This window comes from Rutilus rutilus, assembly GCF_951802725.1.
Source record: "Rutilus rutilus genome assembly, chromosome: 10".
NCBI classification, from domain to species: Eukaryota; Metazoa; Chordata; class Actinopteri; order Cypriniformes; family Leuciscidae; genus Rutilus; species Rutilus rutilus.
Genome location: NC_140215.1, coordinates 27,047,515 through 27,070,702, shown reverse-complemented (window position 1 = coordinate 27,070,702; position 23,188 = coordinate 27,047,515). Strand labels below are relative to the sequence as shown.

General features: G+C 41.0%; 1 protein-coding gene across 1 annotated transcript in view; it reads right to left on the bottom strand.

Annotated features, from left to right (window-relative positions):
• col4a2 (collagen, type IV, alpha 2) overlaps positions 1 to 23,188 on the bottom strand; it is a 135,939-nt gene that overhangs the window by 83,346 nt on the left and 29,405 nt on the right. Inside the window, exon 4 of the mRNA XM_084421070.1 lies at positions 12,922 to 13,002. Within this exon, the coding sequence (XP_084277196.1) occupies positions 12,922 to 13,002 (81 nt within the window). The remainder of the gene's footprint in view (positions 1 to 12,921; positions 13,003 to 23,188) is intronic.

The following is a 23,188-nucleotide window of genomic DNA, read 5'->3' as shown; positions in this document are numbered from 1 at the left end:
TCTTTTCTATTTGAATATATTTTAAAATGCAATTTATTCCTATGATGGCAAAGCTGAATTTTCAGCATCATTACTCCAGTCTTCAGCGTCACATGATCCTTCAAAAATCATTCTAATATGCTGATCTGGTGCTCACTAAACATTTCTTCTTTTTATCAATGTTGAAAACATTGGCTGCAGGATCAGCAGAGGCCAATCAGCTTGCGCCATGCGGTAATGAAGTGATTGCTTGCAGATTGCATCCTCTATCATAACTGAACTAGATACATTCTCCAAATAAAATCTATACATATAGATTGTTTCCAAAAACGTAAGACTTCACTGTGCTAAAACCTGTGGTGACATTTCATATGACAGAAGGGCCTGCGCAGGGAGGGAGGGAGGGAGAGAGAGAGAGAGAGAGATAACATGACCTGATTCTATTCACTATGAAGACATGAGAGACTAAACTGCTCCTTCCTGTATAAAAACTAGATTATTGTTATCTCCCAAAAAGAGAGGGAGAGAAAAGGAGTGACTGATAGAAAGCTGGAATAATTCCTTGCCCTATTTAAAAAAAACTTGACTTATATGTCACAGAGAAAAAGGGGTTATTTGAAAGGCAAACTGATGATTAAAAATGGAAAATCTATATAAATCTAATCAATCTATTACACAAATGAAATACAAATAGAAAATGTACAGTAAGCGAAAGGCAAAGGTGGTAAAGATCATATTGTACCTACCTGTATACACGCACACACACACACACACACACACATACATATATAGATCAGATCAGGGTCAAAAATGACATTATGACATTACATATATACATATAGTTGTATTAATAATAATAATAATAATAATGATGTCATTTTTGACCCTAATCTTTATACAAGCTTGTCTTTCTGTGGTGCACCCGCACCTGAGCAATAAAGCTCTTCACATTGTAGACAGATAAGATATGATAGGATGAGACTGACTGACTGACTGACTGTGAATCACTCCAAAGCAAGACTTCCTTTACAGGAAATGTGCCTCTACTCAGACAGGCAAACAGATGTTTCGAACATACGTCAAACCTCATGTGCATCTCTTCAGCGGCCTTCAGCTTGGTTCCTTTCAAGTCACTCATGTTGATTACTCTTAGATCACTGTTTAGACTGCCAACTGAGTGGAAACTACAGGTCTAATTCCTGTGTTGAGACTAAAACAAAAAAGCCATGGCCTTTAGTAAAACAGTGGCATCTTTATCACACAGCCTTAGTAGACCACATTTATCTAAAATGGCTGGGATATAGGGTTTACTATTGTACTGTGAATGTCATTAAGTTATTTATGAGTCCCTTATGGCATATTAGACAAAAGTAATCATAAATACATTTTTACAACTCAAGGTCTTTTTTTTTTTTTTTACTTTTTAATATATTGTGTAGTTTAATGGAAGCTGAAGGCCTATGAATCTATTTTGACCTCCACATTTTCTTCTTTGACACTAGCATTTAAATAGAGAGGAATGTTTGTCAAGACAGGAAATGTCAAAACAATATATAATATGTCCTTAAAGGAGACAAAAATCCAAAACCCTTGACAGGAAGGAAGAAGAGGGAAGGATAAGCATTCACCATTAGGAATTTGTTATGGAAACTTTTTCAATGAAGTCGTTAGGGTTTGTGTTTCTAGTGAAACAACAATTTACTAACAATGCACTAACAGGATTTTGGCCAGTCTATATATATATATATATTTTTTTTTTTAAAGTTGGCCATGAAGTCTGAAAGTTATTAAGGCTGTGTGTATTTTGCATACTTGTGCATTTCAAAGAGAGATTTAAAGTCTGATGGCTGTAGGCTGGTGTACTGTAAATACTTTGCAGTTGTCAACTGCTGGGTGGGCGGATGGATTGATGGATGGATAGACAGACAGATGTATAGATCTCGATGTTGTCCCACACTAGCAATAACAGAGACAGGACTGTAGTATCTTGTATGTGGGGGCAATGCTTTTCTGTATCCATGAGATTAATTGCAGTTGTTCGATCGTAGCCACCCAACTAAAAGTAAAAAAATGTCTCAGTGTTGCAGTCCCAGTTGCATCTTGTGCTTCTCCCTGTCTACAAAGCTTCTTTTGTTTGTCTATGTGCTCTTTAAATCTGAAGAGACTTTTTCCAAGACTCTACAGCTGAATATGGAAAGGGCACAGACAAAGTGGAAGATAGAAGGGGTGATATTTAAAGGAAATAAAAAAGTCCTTTGAGAAACAAGAGAAGAAAAGTCTCTTTCAGTATGGAGGCATGAGGAAATGAAGATGACATTCGGGAAATACTTGTGGTATCTGTTTGAAGGAGGGAAACAGAGAACATTTTCCATAACATTACATGACATCTCCAAAAAAAGATATCAAAATAATAATAATACTGCTGGCTGAATGAATCTCATAGAGTTGCAGTCTTCAATATAAATCCATTTTTAATGTAGAGAGAGTAAAGTCATGGACTAGAAAGTGTGTGATTAAACGGACAATGAGAGCAAACAAGAAGTTCAACAGATCTTTCCACCGGGACAGACACAGGGAATTCAAGTACTCCATTACTTCCTCTCTCACACAGACACATGGAAGTCTATGAAAAGAGATGCAGGATGCACAACCTATTTACCTGGAACATGGATCCATTTATAGAGAATCTGCTTTTTCCCCACAGCCAAAAAAAGAGAAGAAAGATAAGAGCAATTGTGCCTCTTTCCCACCAACAAGAAACTATCATACGAAATTATCTGTTGAAACGTATCGTATTACACCACCTGCTAAAAAAGAAGAAGAAGCTAACTGTCCTGTATGTGTGTCTCTTATTCAAAACAGTGATGGAGTAGTGAATAGTGATATCATTTTATTCACTAAAGTGTAACTGACTAACAAAACTCACATGAAGAATATTGCTAATATGGATATTTTGGCTGGCAGGCACTACAGGTCCATAATATCTCTTAAAATATCCTCACAAAGTAACAGCCAAAAAAAAAAAAAAAAAAAAAAAAAAAAAACATTAGATAAATGATGTTCCTTTATAGAACACAATAGAAATGTGTATAAATACAAAAATATAAATATAAATATAAATATCATATAACATTTTTGTTTGATACTTAGTAATGGGAAACCAAACCAAAAGAAAAAAAAAGAAAAGAAAAGAAAAGAAAAGAAAACAAAACAAAACAAAACAAAACAAAACAAAACAAAACAAAAACAAAAACAAAAACAAAACAAAACAAAGGCCTCAAGGATTCAGTTAGGCTGTGCAGTGCCAGTACAGTTACATTCATACAATTTGTTAGATAATTTAATATGAACCATTGTATGATCCTATAAGATTCATTTGACTATTTTTCTCTGATAAAATACCGCTGCGAATAAATCTAAATCATCAAACTACTGTAGATGTATTACTTTTTCCTGTACAAATAAACACTTCAAGTTGTATTAGGCCATAGAAATAATCATTTAAAATGTCCACAGTTCCTCTGGCCAAAAATATATCCCTCAACTTAAATGTTGAAAATAAACGGCCCTGTCATTATTACACAAATTAGTTTCACGTTTACTTCCTGCTGGCCTCACGTGTCAAGGCTGGACAGAGGAGGGGTCACAAGGGACCCAGTGGGAGACATGAACTGTGTCCAGACATCTGTGTGTGGCTGTTTTTTTCCCTATAAACATCATTTATGAACACATACATCAAACTAAGGACTACACAAAGAGTGGAGTGGAAAAGTGTGTTTGGCTAAAGTAAGATGCTGACAGATCCTGGAAGGAAAAAAAACTGTGAAATTTGATAGTAATTTTGTATGGAATAATTTTGCTCTCTTTTGAATTTTTCCACCAAAATGCTGGAGAGCAGTAGGTGGTTGCCAGGGTGCTGCTATGCAGTTGCTAACGTGTTTTTAGGTTGTTGTTATGGAGTTGCTAGGGGGTTCTGAGAATTTTCAAGAAATTGTGTCTTAACTGCAGCCTGCTGAAAAAAAAAAAAAAAAAACTATTTATTCAGCTATGCTCTCACTATTCCTCAATCCTTCCCTATTCTATCGTGTGCTATCCTGAATGATGTCTGAAACTTTGAATTAGCAGCACTTCTCATGTTTATTGCATTTTTAGATTAATTGCTTGTTGTATTCCTCATTTGTAAATCGCTTTGGATAAAAGCACCTGCTAAATTATCAAATGTAAATGTAAATATTCCGGGTGTTTGCTTATATTTAGTTCCTGTATATGGCTAATAGTACAAAAAAATATCAGAATGAAATTGGTTTAACAAAGTAAATCCTGTTGTGCATTACAACTACAAATCAATGTGAAAAGCTGACTTATATATAACAGAATGTCAGACTGAACAGAAATATGACTTTTCTGTTGTGTGTCATGTGCGTCAGAAATACAAACAGGGAGTGTACAATTCCTTCCCTTTTGGGTTCTCTTACGAGAGGTCTCTCGTACTGCGTAAGTATCTTACGCTAGGGGGAAAATCCCTTTTCCACGAGATACTGAAGCCAAGAAAATGATCCTTAATTTTGTATTAATGTAAAACGCGTTGCGGCAGCATGCAGACATAGGCAAGACGGCTCGCGTGCCTATTGGCTGCTCTGCGGCAACTGCAGCAGCCTATCGAGCGAGGCCTAGCGTGACGTCAGACCCAATGGGGTGCTTGGCGCCCACTGCGTCACGTCCCGCCAAAACGGGCGTGGCCTAGGCCTATAAATTCAGCTCGCAGGCAGCTATTTCAGATTTTTCATCTCTTCAGCGAAGCACACGCATCGCTGGATCCCGAGAGAAGCCGCGCCGTCAGAAGAAGCCTCTGCAGCGGGACGAGTCGCCTCTGAAGTCGCTGGCCGCACCGCCTTCAACCGCCTTCCCGCCGCGCTATCCGGCGCTTATATCCTTTTCTCTCTGCTGCGTGTGTGTTCGCCGCCACGACACACACTGTCTAAAAGAGCTGCGTCTTTTTCAAGATGCCATCCTGCGGCTCGTGCAGAGCCACACTCAGTGACGGGGACCGCCATGTTATCTGCGCTTCCTGCCTGGGTGAGGATCATGCAGCTCTCGCGCTCGCTGACGGCGGCTGCCCTCATTGCAAGCTGTTGCCCATGGCGACTCTGAGGACTCGCCTGGCACTCTTCGCCGAGACTGCACCCCCGCCCGCTGTAGTGCCGCGCCGTAAAAAGCGCCGTGCTCAGCGGGTCCCGGAACCTTCCCCCACCCGCCCAAGCTTGCCGGTTCGCCCGCCAGCTTCACCGGTCTCGTCAGCGTCTCTTCCTGACGGACAGCGGCCGCCGTCTGCCGCCGCTTCCGTTGTTGACGCTGATGAAAGAGCCGCGTCGGGGGAAGATGATTCCTGCTCTCTCCTGGCATCGGGCAGTGAGGATTGGGTGAGCTCTGCTGATCATCAGCTGCGATCCTCGAGTGGACTACGCCTGAGCAGCCTGCTCACAACCGGCTGGACGGATATTTTCTTCCTGGGGAGCGCGCTTCGCCCGCTTCCAGACCAGCGCCTTTTCTTCCCGAGCTTCATGAAGAAGTCGCTAAGTCTTGGAGCGCCCCCCATTCTGCTAGAATGCGCTCTTCTGTTTCGCTAGCATTCTCCGCTGTTGACGATGCTAAAAACAGAGGCTACCATTCGCTGCCGCCGGTCGAAGAAGCGATAGCCAACCACTTATGCCCGCCCTCTGCTGGACGGCGCGCTAAGCTGGCGCTACCTTCTAAAGCTTGCCGCTGGGCAGGCTGCGTCAGCGTTGCACACTATGGCCACGTTGCAAATTTTCCAGGCCGACCTCCTCCGAAAGCTGGACGAGAGAGGACCAGATGCAATTTGCGTGCCAGACTTAAGAAGTGCTACGGACCTCGCTCTCCGCGCTGCTAAGTCTGCTGCACAGGCCATAGGACGGAGCATGGCCTCTCTCACCGTAGCTGAGAGACACCTGTGGTTGACGCTTTCCAAAATGTCTGAGTCTGAGCGCGCCGCGTTCCTCGACGCTCGGCTGTCTCCCGCAGGTCTTTTCGAAACTTCCGTTAAGGATTTAGTGGAGAGTTTTGCAGAGGTACAGAAAGCATCACAGGCTATGAAGCACTTCCTACCGAAGCGCTCCAGTTCTGCAGCAGGCCGTGCAAGACCGTCTGCCCAGAGCTCTCAGCCTCAGCCTCCGCCCACCGCCGCCACTTCGCAGCGCCGACAGGCCCGAAGCGCGAGACCGCGCTCTCGCTCATCTGGCTGCCGCTCCGCTCCGCGTGGGCCGCGGCCCAGGCTTGCGGTAAAGCCCGAGGTCCCGAAGTCGTCCTAGCACGTCTAGGAAAACGACGGTGTTCAAGTCCCGCTGTGGCCGGGCTTCCACCAAAACTCATCGCTCGTCCAGTTCCAAGAAATGTGACTGTTCAAGTGTATTTAGCAGCCAACAAGCCGGTTCCACTGCCCGCTTGCCTGTACACAAAAGCCGTTTTCACGGCTACCCAGATAAATCCCATAAAGAGCGTATTTTCTGGTGTCCCGGCCACGGCCGATGGTGTTATGAGTGTAGACAAAATGCCCACTGCCCAGTGCTCATTCCTACACACAAGCACAGCCCATCACACAGGGCTCGCGCACATAAAATCGACCCAGCTCGATTGCGCATTAAACGTAGCAGATGTGCCCACTGCCCAGTGCCCACAATCACTACGTTCTGCATGTCTCCAGGTTTCTGTAAAAACGAAACCAGTGTGCATTCGCTCTGCCCAGGCGGACAATGCTTTCGGTGTGATAAATGTGCCCGCTATTCCGCGCCCACATCCACACATAGACATGACAAATCCTACGGGATTCGCCCAGCCCTCCCCCTCTCGGTTTGCCACCGCAGAGGAGTCGAGCGCGGGCAATCTGCCCGCTGTCATCAGCGCGCCCTCTGCCTCAAATGTCATAAACGCGACGCTTATGTTGCGGCACACCGAAGCCCCCCGGTCGCCAAGCGACCAGCGTGCGCTTCGCATTCAACCCCTAGCCACCCATGCAGATGCATGGGCAAGGCTGCCCGGGGTTACGAAATGGGTGCTAGACATTATAGAAAGAGGCTATTCGCTACAGTTTCGCCGATGCCCGCGCCATTATACAGCGCGCGTCGAGACCACGGTAAAAACAGAAATAGCACACCTACTTCGAACCGAAATTTCGAAACTATTGAGCAAAGGGGCCATAGAGCCGTTATCTCAAGCTCAGAGCGAAGGGGGGCTGTACAGCAGATGTTCAGAATGCTCACGACCAGAAAAATTCTCGCGCAGATTCGCAGAGAAGATTGGTTTGTGTCAATAGATCTGAAAGACGCGTATTTTCAAATACAGATAGCGTCACGTCACAGGCGATATTTGGGATTCGCCTTCGAGGGCCAGGCATATCAGTACACAGTCCTTCCGTTCGGCTTGTCCCTGGCACCCCGTACATTTACGATGTGCATGGACGCGGCGCTCGCACCCCTCAGACTACGAGGCATGCGAGTATTGAACTACTTGGACGACTGGCTGATTCTAGCTCAATCTCACTTGGTGCTCATAGAGCACAGGACCATTTTACTCGATCACCTCGAGAATCTGGGTCTCAGAGTCAATTGGGCAAAGAGTTCTTTGTTCCCCAGACAGATAATATATTTTCTGGGCACAGAACTGGGCTCGCTCTCTATGATAGCGCGACTGACACCTCAGTGCGTACTAGACATTCAGCGCGCAGCGAGCTCTTTCCGCTGCGGCGCGTCTGTCCCGCTCAGGAAATTTCAGAGGATGCTGGGTCTCATGGCCTCAGCATCGTCAGTACTCCAGTTGGGCTTGCTACGCATGCGCCCGCTACAGTTCTGACTGAAAGCGCGAGTTCCGCGCCGAGCGTGGGCTTCCGGTCTGCTTCGTCTCAAGGTCAATCAGAAATGCATCGCAGCTCTGAAACCTTGGAAAGCAAACGACTGGTACCAGTCAGGTGTAAGCCTGGGGACTTCCTCGAGTGTGAAGGTAGTGTCTACGGACGCGTCCTCCACGGGATGGGGAGCGCTGCTCGAGGGCAGACCGTTCTTCGGCCAATGGTCAGAAGGCTTCTCCACATAAACTGCCTCGAAATGCTGGCAGTAGACAACGCGCTGACGCATTTTCGTCCCCAAATACAAGGACACCACGTCCTGGTCCGCTCGGATAACATGTCAGTGGTGTCCTACATAAACCGCCAGGGCGGCCTCAGGTCCAGAAACCTGTACAGGCTGACAGAACGCCTCCTGGTGTGGGCTCAGAGCAACCTGCTCTCACTGAGAGCAGCGCATGTGCCAGGGCTCCTGAACGTGGGACCGGACAGACTGTCCAGGAACAATGTTCCGACAGGCGAGTGGTCTCTACACCCACAGACAGTCCAGCTGCTGTGGAAGAAATTCGGCAGAGCGGAGATAGACCTGTTCGCGTCTCAAGAAAACGCTCACTGCCCAGAATTTTTCTCCAAGAGCAGAAACGCGCTGGCTCATGTTTGGCCTCGCCGCCCGCTCTATGCATTTCCTCCCGTCTCTCTCCTGACTCAGGTGATAGAGCGGATCAGGGAAGAAGGATGCTCAGTGCTACTCGTAGCGCCGTTCTGGAAGAACCATCCCTGGTTCCCAGTTCTGATGCAGCTAGAGAGCACTGCCCCATGGCCAGTGCCAGTGAGGAGGGACCTCCTCTCTCAGGCCAAGGGCTCGATTTGGCATCCGCGCCCAGAGCTGTGGTCCCTTCACGTTTGGGCCATCAACGGGTACCCGCTGACCTCCCAAGCGGAGTGTTAAGCACGATCACGCAGGCTAGAGCTCCGTCTACGCGACGTCTCTATTCCTCAAAATGGTCAGTGTTCTCCAGCTGTGGTGTGACGGAGGTTCTCTCCTTACTACAAGAGCTGTTGGATAAGGGCAGGTCCCCTTCCACGCTCAAAGTCTATGTGGCGGCCATTACAGCGTTCTCGAACGCAGAGTCTGGTCAGTCAATAGGAAGGAAAGATCTAGTCATCCGCTTCCTTAGAGGAGCTAGGAGACTGAATCCTCCCAGACCTCCCTCAGTCCCCGTATGGGACCTTTCCACGGTGCTAGAGGCCATGAAAGGTCACCCATTCGAGCCTTTACAGACCATCGGTCTTAAACACCTGTCTTTCAAGACAGTGTTTCTTTTGGCTCTCGCTTCAGTGAAGCGCATATGGGACTTACACGCGCTCTCAGTGAGTGCGACGTGCATGGAATTTGGGCCTAATGACTCAAGAGTTATACTCAAACCCAGGCACGGCTATGTTCCAAAATCCCTCAACACACCGTTTAGGGCGCAGGTCATTTCCCTGTCAGCCCTACCGGTCTCTGACGAGGAAGGAGACGCGAGCTTCCTTTGCCCAGTCAGGGCATTAAGAGCTTATGTGTCTCGCTCATCTGTCTTCAGACAGACGGAGCAGCTCTTTGTTTCATTTAGCGGACGCTCCAAGGGGCTGGCCGCGTCGAAACAAAGCCTATCCAGATGGATAGTTGACGCCATTGCGCTGGCGTACACTTCCGGGTGTCAGAGCGCACTCCACGAGAAGCATGGCTTCATCGTGGGCCTGGTCGAGTGGGATTGCCTTACAAGATATATGTATGGCGGCAGGCTGGGCCTCCCCGTCTACATTTATAAGGTTCTATAACCTAGAGGTTCCCGCCTTACAGGCCAGGCTGTTGTCGGTCTAAATGCACCAGTACTGTCTGTCCCGATGCTTTTGGTTCAGCATACTGTGTCTGCTGAGAGCTGCCCTACAGCAATGCTTGCTGATCGACGTATAAATGGCAGGACCCATGATTTCCCATCAGCTCAGGCCGCACCCCGCCCTGGCTGTATGATGACATCTGCGTCTTAAGGACGCTGTTGCATGTGGAAGAGCGCGGCTCCGCCCCTCCCTCTTCCCAGACTCCCTGTGAGTTCCCCTGGTGATTATGCACTATATGAACCCTGGGCTTCGCCCCTGGGTCTTTGGTGTTGATCCCAGCAAGCACGGCATTTTACATTGGGTCCCCTAGCGTAAGATACTTACGCAGTACGAGAGACCTCTCGTAAGAGAACGTACTCGGTTACTAACGTAACCTCGGTTCTCTCTAGAAGAGGGAACGAGTACTGCGTATCTTGCCGTGCATGCACGCTCTGGTTAAGCTTCGGCGATGAAAAACCAGAAATAGCTGCCTGTGAGTTGAATTTATAGGCCTAGGCCATGCCCGTTTCGGCGGGACGTGACACAGTGGGCACGAAGCACCCCATTGGGTCTGACGTCACGCTAGGCCTCGCTCGATAGGCTGCTGCAGTTGCCGCAGAGCAGCCAATAGGCACGCGAGCTGTCTTGCCTATGTCTGCATGCTGCCGCAACGCGTTTTACATTAATACAAAATTAAGGATAATTTTCTTGGCTTCAGTATCTGGGGGATTTTCCCCCTAGCGTAAGATACTTACGCAGTACTCGTTCCCACTTCTAGAGAGAACCGAGGTTACATTAGTAACCGAGTACGTTTTCATTTATGTTTAACAAAAGGAAAAAATGTCTTTTGGAATGAGTGCACTTTACCCTCAGCAGACTTGGCACTTATGTCTCAACAGAACAATCAACCCCCTTTTCCTGCTCCTTTACAGTGCAGGAAAAAAAGACAACTGAACTGACATCTCAAGTCATACTCACGAGGCCCTTCATATCCTGATATTTTGCTAAGGAATGTGTTTCCTCTCTACTTCATCCTCCCTAAGGAGCTTTACTTTTACAACAGATGATGATGAGAGGTCACAGATTTGGTGAACAAACAGCCATGTCTTGTGCAGCCAGAAACACTGTCAAACACCTAGAATTCAATCTGGATTACTCTGTAAAAAACTGAGATCTCGAATAAAAAAATAAATAAAAAAAGACATCCAACTTCAGTGCAGTGTGTAACTTTAATGCAACTTATCTGTTATTTAAAAAGATACTCCACTTTTTTTGGAAATAGGCTCATTTTACAACTCCCCCAGAGTTAAACAGTTGAGTTTTACCGTTTTCGAATCCATTCAGCCGAACTCCGGGTCTGGCAGTACCACTTTTAGCATAGCTTAGCATAGATCATTGAATCGGACATGACCATTAGCATCTCTCTCAAAAAAATGACCAAAGAGTTTAGATATTTTTCCTATTTAAAACTTGACTCTTCTGTAGTTACATCGTGTACTAAGACCGACGGAAAATGAAAAGTTGCGATTATCTAGGCTGATATGGCTAGGAACTATACTCTCATTCCTGCGTAATAATCAAGAAACTTTGCTTGCCGTACCATGGGTCCAATAGGTGTAATGATATGACGCAGCACCTGAAAATAGTCCCCAGCTCGGTAGACTATAGGGTCGACTATTTTCAGGCGCTGCGTCATATCATTACGCCTGCTGGACCCATGGTACGGCAGCAAAGTTTCTTGGATTCGAAAAAGGTAAAACTCAACTGTTTAACTCTGGGGGAGTTGTAAAATGAGCCTATTTCCAAAAAAAGTGGAGTATCCCTTTAAAGGTGAACTAAGTAACTTTTTTACAGCTTCGGAGTCATTGGAATAGTTATATGACTTTTTTCGGGTTGAATGGTGGTCGTCTCGCACCCCCCCAAGTGCCTGTGAGCCGAAAAACCACCCTTGCAACTTTGGGCCGGCGGGCCCAAGTATCGCGTGATATCAGGTCTCGCGATGTAACGAATTGCTTTACGGCAAAAAAATCTGCTACAATTCTGTCATTATTGCGCTCCCTCACGCTGTTCGAACTCGAACGAAGAAGACGTTTTAAAGAATGTCCCATCTGCTTTGATGTCGTTGATCTATAGCCTCTGGTATCTGAGAGTCGCCAACGAGTTTTTCGACAGTGTTGTCAAATATCTATTCCGAAGCTGTAGGGGGAGCTCTATAGAGAAACCTGTGAGCAAAAAGCGAGAATACACAGAAGAAATTGCATAGCCCTGCTTTAAAGTTGCTATGTACTTCAGCGAACATTTCAACAAACTTCAATTGGCCTGCATTTTGAAATTAAGTTTTATGTATTCTTGATGTAGTTAGTTTGGAAGTGTTGTACAAGATAATATCAATATAATTTAGCACTTATCCATTTAAGTATTGCATTTTATTTACTGCATGCAACTGCAGGATTAGTATGCAAATTAGATTCATTATATTTTAGGGATGTGCATGAGTCCTCGAGTACTCGGAAGTGACAGCGCCGATCGATCATGAAAATGATGATCGTTGTGACTTTGAAAAATATATATTTTTTTTTTCTGATTTTGGGGCTGTACCTGAGGTCTGATTGGTTAGCACATGCAGTCCAGACCGGCAAAATAAAGTTAATTGAATGATGCCTAAATCACTTTGATCATGAAAATACTGTTAAGTGCAAGTGCCAATCTGCCATATACATAACATTAATTCTTTGTGCTTTAGTTGCCTGTGTTTCAGCGTTACACATTCAGACAAGCACAGTCAAGTTCACTAGCGCATTCACATCCTTTTGTGCAGGTGTAAGTTACTTTTATAGTGTATATATTTTGTTAATTTAATATATGATGACCTTTGGTTGAGCTGATGACCTGCTAGGAAAGCGCTTCAGTTTACCGGTGTTCATTGACCCTTCAGCGTCTGCTCAAACGGCACTGCCCAACATTATTGACTTTTATGTTGTGTATCTAGAATCTCAAATATGATGTGTAATATAGAAAAGGCTTCAGTTTACTGGTGTTCATTCACTCTTCAGCTTCACCTAGATGTTTCTTTTTCAAAAACATTGATGCATTGTCGATAGTCTAGCAGTGTTATATTTCTAGTCATGTTTTCATATTTGATGATGGACACGCCCTTCAAATCCAACACAATAGCACTGGATGGATAAAGACACTTAGGCTGAGCTATAAGAATGAAACAGACTTACCCTCGCACCCTTCTCAGGATAACACTGACACCCTCCGCTGCAGTCTCTCCCCCCACATGGTCCACTGCTCTTCTTCACTCCCTGAAAGAGAAAAGAAAAAGAGTGAAGACAATGTTGAATGGCACGTTGAGTTGGTTGGTTTAAAAGCTTGCTCAGTGCCATCAGATGTTAAGCCATATGAAATGACATATATGCAGCATATTTAGCCTTAAAATAACAGACAAGAATGCTGCAAAGTTGTGATGTTGTGCAAGAGGCTGCCACTGTACTGTTGGTTTTTCTAATGTGGCAGCTTGATGTGAATCTCCATCATGTTCCAGCTGTGCTTGGTCAGACTGTATCACTCAACAGACCATAATTTATTTGTTTATTTCTTTTCCTGGTCGTTTATAGCGAACAAGATCATTTGAAAAAATATCCATGAGAATGTAAAATGTTTAACTTACCAAAGGTACAAATATATATATTCCAAATTTGGAAGATAACTGTTGGTGGTTTTATTTAATTAAAACAAATAGATTTAAACTTAAATTTTTTCTTGTGTTAAGACAACATTACAACTTTTAAAATGCCTTCATCCTTTATCTTTGATACCTTTCGAATGCATTTTATGTATAGCTTTTATTGCATAACCCTAATGCCAGATCCAATCAATATTTAAATATGGAAATTCATTATTTTTTAACTAAAATAATCTGAAGCATCAGAATCAGAGAAGAACATACTTGAGATCAAATATGAGATGCATATGATGACAAAAAGCAATAAAAAAATTTGTTGTGAAAATATATAAATATTTTATAGTACATGATTTATCTATTTTTGTATGTATATAGCATACATAGTTGCTAAGAAATTAGCTTCAGCAAGCAGCTATTCTAAATACAATAAAAAAAAGTCCATATAGAATTAAACAAATAAAATAATAATAATTTGTTAATAATAGCCCTTAACTGAAGAAACTGCAACTGTGAATTAGAAACACGCCTAAAACTTAATACCCATCTTCAAATGTCCTTCAAAGCATGACTAGTTAGACTAAGTTAACTATGGAATTTCACCATAAAGGAAAGTTAATAACATACATAACATTAACCCATAACAGGAATTCAGTTAAGGGGGTCTGTAAATTACTGAGCTATTGAATACATGATTTATTATTCTCTTTGCAAGAGGGGACCTCATTTTTTGGAGGGTCTCGTTCAATGACGGCAGTATGTCTGCTCACACCTACACACAGATCCCACAGACTGCTGAAACAGCCCTGTGTGTCCATGAAACCTTTAAGGCCAAGACAAAACTGTCTGCGACAAAGTGTTTCAGAGACATTCCGTCTAGTTCGTCTGATATGAGATGCTGGACAAGCAACAGACAAAGGCCACATTGAGCCTCCTGCCTCAAGTCACAAAGAAGACCTCAGAGAGATTCATGATCCTCTAGCAGAAGAAAGACTAAAGTTATATGTCCCTCCTCTCGAATATTCATACTGCAGAGCCCAGATTTATAATACGCATTTTTAACATTTAAATATTTAGCAAATATGTGGATAAATAGTGGATAGAAGATAGTGTAGCGAATATCAACCACTAAATAAGGTAAAGGTGTGGAACTGCTATTTTCTCTGAGCACTGTTAGTCCTGAAACAGTGACTCCATAGGGAAGCTTTGTCTTACAGAAGGTGGGAAAGATGACAAACTAAAAAGCAGCACAAACGTCAAGGCAACCTAAACAATAAGTGTAAGACTGGCCAGGTTCAGTTATTGCTAAATAGTTGATGATTGCAGCAGATGATGAGAGGAGTATTGTGTTCTATCCTGTTCCACCCCACGCTTTCCCCACAAAAAAAGGGGGGACCTTTTCCTCCACTACCTGGAAAACATTTTCCAGCTAGCCTGAGACAATGATCACCTGATTAGCATTTGTCTGCTTCCAACACAACCTGAGAAAAAGGTTTTAAGTATATGCACTCAGGAGTGTGTTTTTGTGCGTGAAGGAATGAGGTTTTCCAAATCAAATCACCGGAGGACAAAGGGTAATGAGTAACAACAGCTGATAATAGCTAAGAAAGCTTGCACAGTTTCATTTTATCCATTCCTGTAATGCCTGTACTATGACGGGAGCTGAGAGAAAAGTTTCACACAGACATGATGAATTTATTTGCTGTTCAAGTGTAATGAAGGCAAACTAAAAAAACGAATGAGAGCTGGATCCGAATAGGAATGAATGAATGAATGAAAACAACACCAGGGAACACAAGGAGCAAACCTGGAGCAGAACTGAGAAAATCAAACAAACAAGACCTGACAAACAACACAGGAAATGCTGGGGCTTAAATACAAAAGGGCTAACCATCTAACTAGACACACCTGGGAACAATCAGGGCCGGGTTTCCCGATAACGATGTATCTTAGCTCTTAAGAGCGCTTTCTACGTGCAAGGTTACGAACGCTCGCAGCAATTCCACGAGCGTTTCCCAAAAATGAACTTAACATGAACGCGCGAGAACGCGCTCTACGTGCTACTTAAGAGTCGCTGTCCAGTCGCGAAGTGCTGAAATATAACCTTATATTCTGAACTTTTAACCTAATAATTGTCATATGTTGTGGATTAGCAATCAAGACAAGTCTATAGGCACTGACAAAATGGCTGAACAAAAACAAAAAAAAAACAAGAAAAGATACCTTTCAAAAAGATGAAATTAATGTCCTTTTAGAGGAGATGGAGCGAAACAAAGATGTAATTTTTAACAGATTTAAAGGATTTTTTATTTATTTATTTTGTTCATTCATTTAATTTTGATTAAAATGATTAGATTAAATTATTTCTATTTTTTTTGTTTTCTGACCTTTTTAATTATTTAATTTATACATTAATTCAACAAAAAAAGAGTAATAAAGTGTACAATAAAGTACAATCAAAACCTTATATTATAATCACATTGCATTTGAATAAAGTTAAAGGTGTAAACTGCCGGTTGTCCTGCAGGTGTCCTCATAAATCTGTCTTCTTACGATGCACTTGGGGATGTACGATTACTCCAGAGCACTCGTAGTTCTACGAAGATTTTCAAGAGCTACTTAAGCTACGATGCTTTTGGGAAACAGACCATAATATTAAGATCAGTCGTAGGATCGTTTTTACGATCAACTTAGGCTTACGATGCTTTTGGGAAACGCAGCCCTGGACTAATGAACAGGGGAACCAACACTGTAAAAAAAGAAAAGTTGACTTAACTTAAAATTATAAGGCAACTTGCTGCACAGATTTTTTGAGTTGACTCAACTAAAACATCTCTATAGTTGAGTTGACTCAACTATAACATCTCTAGTTGAGTAAACTCTATTAGTTGAGTCAACTCAAAAGATCTGTGCAGCAAGTTGCCTTATAATTTTAAGTCAAGTCAACTTTTCTTTTTTTACAATGAATGAACAAAAGGACTACAACAATGGCACATGGCACAAGAAACAGGAAACACTTCAACATAAATGTCTTTAATGTCATGTTTGATCAATTTAATATATCTTTGCTAAATATAAGAATTGAAAAAAATAATCTTACTGATCACACATTTTTGAACGATATTGATTTTTGCCACTTTGATCGTTGAGACTAGTGCTGACGTAAACACTTCACCTTTAAATGAACTAAAAATGAACTTTAAAATGTAAAGTGTTTATCAGTGTCCTTTTCATACTTGGGGACTTCATATAAAGTAAACAATAGTATCTTTCCAACTAAAAGGGATGTCCTGATGCAGTGTGCAGTCTGTTCAGCCCTCGCAGAAAGGTCAGAAGGCTGACTAATAGGCCTTTGGCTATGTCTAAAACAAAAAACAATACCCAGCTAAAACAGAGAACAAAAACACAGACGCACATTTGGCCAGAAATGTCCCAGACGACACTGACCGCTAAAACAACAATGAAACTAGACAACAGAGGCATAGATTAATGAGGAACGAACTAGCAACCGTCTAACTATGAAGCTCAAAGCCACACTGATATAAAACAGCGGAATGAAATGATGCTTACACTGCTTAGTGGAGGTTGTTGGTTCAATAGCTTGGCCCAAACTCACCTACCTGCAACTTCCCTTTTAAATCTCTTTTCACATGTTGGAATGATGCGAAAAATCTGCTTCAAACCAATCATAAAACCAGACGGCACACTTTGAGACCATAGGGCATTGCCATGTATTGTAGAGCTTTTCAACTGTCAGACATATTTATGGTACATATTTAAAAGGCATCTGAGTCTTGTTGTCATGAAGAGGGAAGTTGAGTGTTCAATAGGCCTCATTCATTTAAAGACATTTTAAGGCTCCTTAAATAAGAGACAGAGGGAAGTCTATGCTCCATTCCAGAGCCATGACTTCAGACTGGCCTGAAACTACGTGCATTCATCTCTGATGATCAACAATTATGCCCAAATTACATATAATCAATGTCTCAGAGACCTATTCTATTAGTAGCTGCATTTTAACACATGCAGTAAATAATAATGTCGTAATGAATAACTCTTTGTTAAGTGTTTTAGGAATTTCAAACCTTCTGAGAAGTACACTTTCGCAAACTTTATAGAATACTTAATGCGAAAATAATATACTTAAAAAAGAATACACTTGTATCATAAATTAAATTGCTATAAGCTGCGCATTAGAGTGCTTTTTTGACCCACTTACATTTAGTATAACTTAAATACATATTTATATGTAATTCTTATAATTACTTCTATGGTCCTTGAAATATGGTTAAAGTGTACTGCCGAATATACAAGCATTCATAGTGCACTAAAGTATAGTTTAATGTCATTTCTATTGACCTTGTATGTCATTCATTTCAATATATTTGTAATTACAATATTTGTAAAGATGAAGTTGCAATTTAGTACATTACTAACTTCAAATGTAATACTGAATAACAACATTAAATTTAAAACATTCAAAAGTATAATCAAGCAACTTTACATGTGCTTTAGTAGTCTACACATCAAAATGAGTGTACTTATTTAAAGCATGACAAAGTTGTATTAAAATGTGTTTTAAAATGTACTTTTTAATTTGACATGATTACAAAGTGTAGTCATGAATGTATACTCTCTTTAAGTGGCCTTTTATTTGACTTCTTTTTCACAAGGGTGGCGATGTGTTAGCAAAAACCCATATTTAGTCTAGAACTTGTCTTAGATTAGACTTTATGAAGGAAGTGTCTAGTGTCAGAGAGATTAATGTGTCTAATAAAGAGAATAGAGTCAGATAACAGAGATATGTTTTCCTCTCAAAGACATAACCTGTCTCCTCCTCCACGCTCCACCCGGTCTTGTTTTGATGCTATAGAGTGAGTGTTCAGAGAGGTTCAGATAGGCCTATCTCTAACTGTTCCTCCTCTACGAACAGACAGATAAAGGGAAACTATTACATTTGCACAACATAAACAAAACAATATTAAGGGCACCTTTAAGGTTTGAAGTCTTTGAATGATAGCATCATTCTAAATTAGTATCAATTGTGTGGTTAAATGACATAAGACTCTCACTGGGTGGCCATTTTAAAATCCACACAGTTAGACATGACTTTGTTTGATATCTCTTGTTGGACATCACCCTTTGCGGTGTTCACTAGACAGCGTGATGACATTATACTGACTCGAGCACCACATGTTTACATTACTGTGTGGGCACATGGCAGGAAAATGACTTCTATCCCATTTGTTTAAATTCTTACGATAAAGAGAAAGAAACATCCATTTATGGACGTCAGTGTTTGCTACAAAGACAATATGACTCATGCTGTTCTCAATGTACCACAGTCATAACTCTCTGTGGTTAACCACGTAACCATAATTCCCACAATAATTTCAACACTGTTGTCTAGCCTTGGCTGAACCATCTAACAGGTGTCTGGAACACACTGGGATCCAGATGCTTTAGGCCTTTTCTACTGGAGAGTGAAATCGCCATGATGACTGATCAACAACACGCACACGCACACACACAAATGCTTTACAAACACAAAAAAGTTTTTGGTTTATGCTTGATTATAGACTTTAGTTATGGTAGATGCCATATTTAATCCATCACAAATTAAATCAAGGCTGTGGAGAAGAGATAGATAGTCTGCTCAGTGGGTTGTAATGTTGAAAAATTTGCTGTCAGATGTTAAACTGATGAAATATCGTATCTTTAAAAAAAAAAAGAGAGATACTTTCAAAGGACCTTAACCCTCTGGGGACCAAAAACGCGCCCGCGCGTTTTGCTCGTTTTTTTTTTTAGCAATGAAAAATAAACACAAAATGCTCTGTTAATTTTGATCTTTCATTTTCGTGTAATACATCAATCGATCCTGTTCAGTTTCTATTTTTTTTCTGTATACTCACAATAAAAATAAAGTGTTTTGCTTTTTGACAAATAAAGAAAAACTAACATGATGCTATTTCTGCCTTCTCTCTGTCAGTAAACTCCCATTTGAAACGTGTTCGAAAATGATCTATAACTCTGCGAAAATTCAGTCAAACAGGGAAACAGACCCACGGGCATAAAGCTTGAGATCGCAGCTTTTAAATGAAGTAATTTATATAAAAAACAAATATTATCAGCTTCTGTAATCTGTATAAAAAGAGAGCGACTCCAGTCGAGCTCATTACGAGATGATTCACAGTAATTTGACCACTCCCCGGAGAGCGCGTGCTATTCAAACGCAAATTCTGAGAACCATTTCAGTCTGTGAAACGCCCCCACATCAGCTGTAAACAAAGAGGCATAATATAGCCTACCTTATGGAGAAAAGTTTCCGTGCTGATATGAGGAGCAGATCCCGCTGAGGAGTGAGGTAGGCTAAGTTATCCTTTCTCAAGTGTTAATGTGGAATAACGTTATGGAATAACGTTAGTGTAGGCCTATGTAAACAAAAAGATGAATCGCGTTTCTATAATATGAATCGCGTTTCTGTGAGATGAATGAAGGGTACATATTTGTAAAGACTGTTTAGCCTAAATATGAATCGCGTTTCTGTGAGATGAATGAAGGGTACATATTTGTAAAGACTGTTTAGCCTAAATATGAATCGCGCGTCTGTGTGTGAATAAACTGCTTTGCTATAGCCTACTGAGATGAGTAAAAATCGACTGAAATATGTTGAAATAAAATGTATTTGTATAAGCAACGTATTAAACTGCAAATTAACATTTATAGGCTATGCCCTAATATTTCATAAAAACAACGTTACAGTCAGGCGAAGTATGAAAGACAATATTTTGTTGGCTAGATTTGGGTACAGTTTTTACTGTAGAATATACTGTCACATCAAATAAGCTTTTCTGCTCATATATATAAAATACTATTTTGTCAAAAATAAAGTCATAGACTAAGATGTTCCAATGTTGGCTATATTCAAACTAATGAATACATATGAAAAAATGTAGGCCTATAATCTTTTTTTTTTTTTTTTACAAAGAAAGAGTACTTTTTTGCAGAAATATTGCTGAAATAGTAATTATTGTTGTAATTGTAACCTTTTTAATAAAATAGCAAAACATATTTACAAGATAGATGTAAGCAAAATCTTAAATGGTCAATATAAGTCTTCTTCTAAATATATAGGCTATTTTGTCCTTGCATTGTGGCTCAGTCAGTGTCACACCTGAATGAATGGCTAATTATGCAGAGTCATTATGCAGAGTGGGTGGGACTGGGTAATCTAAGGTGTAAACTACTCCTCCCCCTCGCATATTGGCTTTCCAAGCAAAACCTGTTTTACACCATTTAAATCAATGTATTTTTTTTTTTGTGAACGATAAAGCAAGACTATTTTCACATAATTTTGAAGCTAGAACTCGAAGAGAAAACATCCATTAGTCAAAAGTCTTGTGGGCACATATTTTGTATGAGTTTTGTGGTCTTATTTCAGCAACTTTCATTTTTATTTTTTTAAATAACCACGCATAAACATTATTCTCTTAAAAATACAAACATCTACATACATGTTGCTCGCATATTATGGTAGGCCTGTTTGTGCTATATAGAGTGAATTTACACCTTTGCCATTAACATGTTTATAAATAACTGAAAAAAGCACAAATGTCAGAGCATGTCAGAACATCTCAAGGGCCCCAAAAACAGCTTGGTCCCCAGAGGGTTAAGATAGAACAATGCATTGAACCTACCGTACATCTAGTCCTTGTTTAAATATGCAACAAAGTTATAGGTTTTCAGGAAACAATCACATCTAGTTAATTCTCTGATGCATCATAGTTAAGCAATTAAGTTACGTTGTTGTATGGCAAACGCACGCCAGATTGTTAGATGAAGACAGGAACGTCAACAACGTTTAACAACGTCTTTACTACCTTTCTGGGTAAAAGCTCTCGGATTTCATCACAAATTTCTTAATTGTGTTTCGAAGATGAACGAAAGTCTTACAGGTTTGGAACGACACGAGAGTGAGTAATTCATTTTTGGGTGAACTATCCCTTTAAATCTGTTTCTGTTTTTGTCCTGAACCAATGCACTACCAACTGGCAACCAAGATTTCCTCTGTGAACATTGTAAAATACTGTAGGGGTTTCCATAAATATGCTAATGGCTGTTTGCAGATGACAGCTTCCTGACGGGGAATTAGGACATCCTTTCTGTAATCAATTCCAGGTTTGAAGCAGCTAAAATAGTTGTTTTTCATTTTTCAGACCTTTTCAGTGCAATTTCTTCTCTTTCAGTAAGTGCGATGTTTTTGTACAAAACGTATCATGGAATGATCAGTTAGCCTATATCATTTTATTTCTGCCTATTACAAATTATATACATTATAGAATATTTCCATCAATGTAGTGACAGGAAGTGATGAAAAAAGACTATAAATTGGAGCAACATCAGTATAGTTTAGAGTGTGTCCAGAGCTGTTTGGATATCCTGACATCCCCGTTAAAACACATTAATGCACTACACTACAGACACCATTTGTGCAAGCTACTGAATATTACTGTAAACATAAAACATCAAATATTAAATATTTACATTTTTGAAATGGCCAATTGGAAATTTCAACAACTGTTGTGTTCAAAAGGTCTCTAGTGATTGAAGACCTTGAGATGGAATCTCAGTTTACAGGCATAAAACAACATTAAGGTGAAGTATAAACACATTCTTCCTCATGGGAGGAAAACCACTCCCATTTACATTACAAAGCTATGAATTTTTGATGTTTGCACTTGTATAAAGCCACTTATGTCTTTACATTTAGGAGCTGTACCCTGACTGATTCACTTATTGGATGATTTGTAACTGAATAGGACTTTTAACTACTCAGCTGTCTGCTTGAACAGTGACCTAACTCCATTTGGTCAAGAATCTCAGATCACTTTAAAGCTTTCTGAGCACTGACTTTTTGCCCCCTGCTGACCTTTGACCTTTGCTGAGGTCTCGCCTCGGCTTGGGATCCTGATTAGAAAGATGATAGAGGACAAGTGCTACTGTTATGAGTTATGAGCTTAAGTGTTAAGTGTTTTCAGGATCTTTTTTCTTTTTAGTCTATTATTTTACTGTATCTTTCTTTCTATATTTGATTTAATAATTTTATTTTCATATACATTTATATAAGATTATATGTGTTGCTTGGTGACGCAAGCTTGAAACTTCTTGGAACTATTGGCCATGTTTTGCAGCTTGAAGAACCGTAACCAGACATCTTGTTCGACAGATTTAAACTCACATTATCCGCATAAGTACTGTAGCTAAATTTGTCAAAGCATGTGTGCTAACCACTAGGTCGCGGCTCTGACAGGATGTTGTTCCTGCTTTCAGTAACGTCAAAAACAAGAAACTGAATACAATTTGCAATAATTGTACAGTAAATCAATTTCTCTCGCAACAGATGCTGTACAACAAAACTGTTTAATTCCCAGCACTTATTTACTATTCAGGCCAGGCACAAAGCGGTTCCTGAACAACACTATCATTATACGGCCACCCGGAACGCAGACAAAAACTTCCCTCTGAATCACCACTTGAATATTTCATTCATTCATTTGGCCCTTTTTCCTCTACTCTTTGGTCATTAGGGACATCAAAAGCTGTCTTTTTTTTAAGGAGCACCATTGGAAGTTCTGGCTCAGTTTGTACACGATATGAGATGAGACACAACCAATGGAGTAAAAAAGAAAAGAAAAAAAAAACACTTTAAGGAATATTCAGAGTTTATTAAAATAGGCTGAAATTGACAGAGCTTAATGTTGATCATCACAACAAAATATTTCAGTTAGTGTCTCCATTTCTTAAAAAAA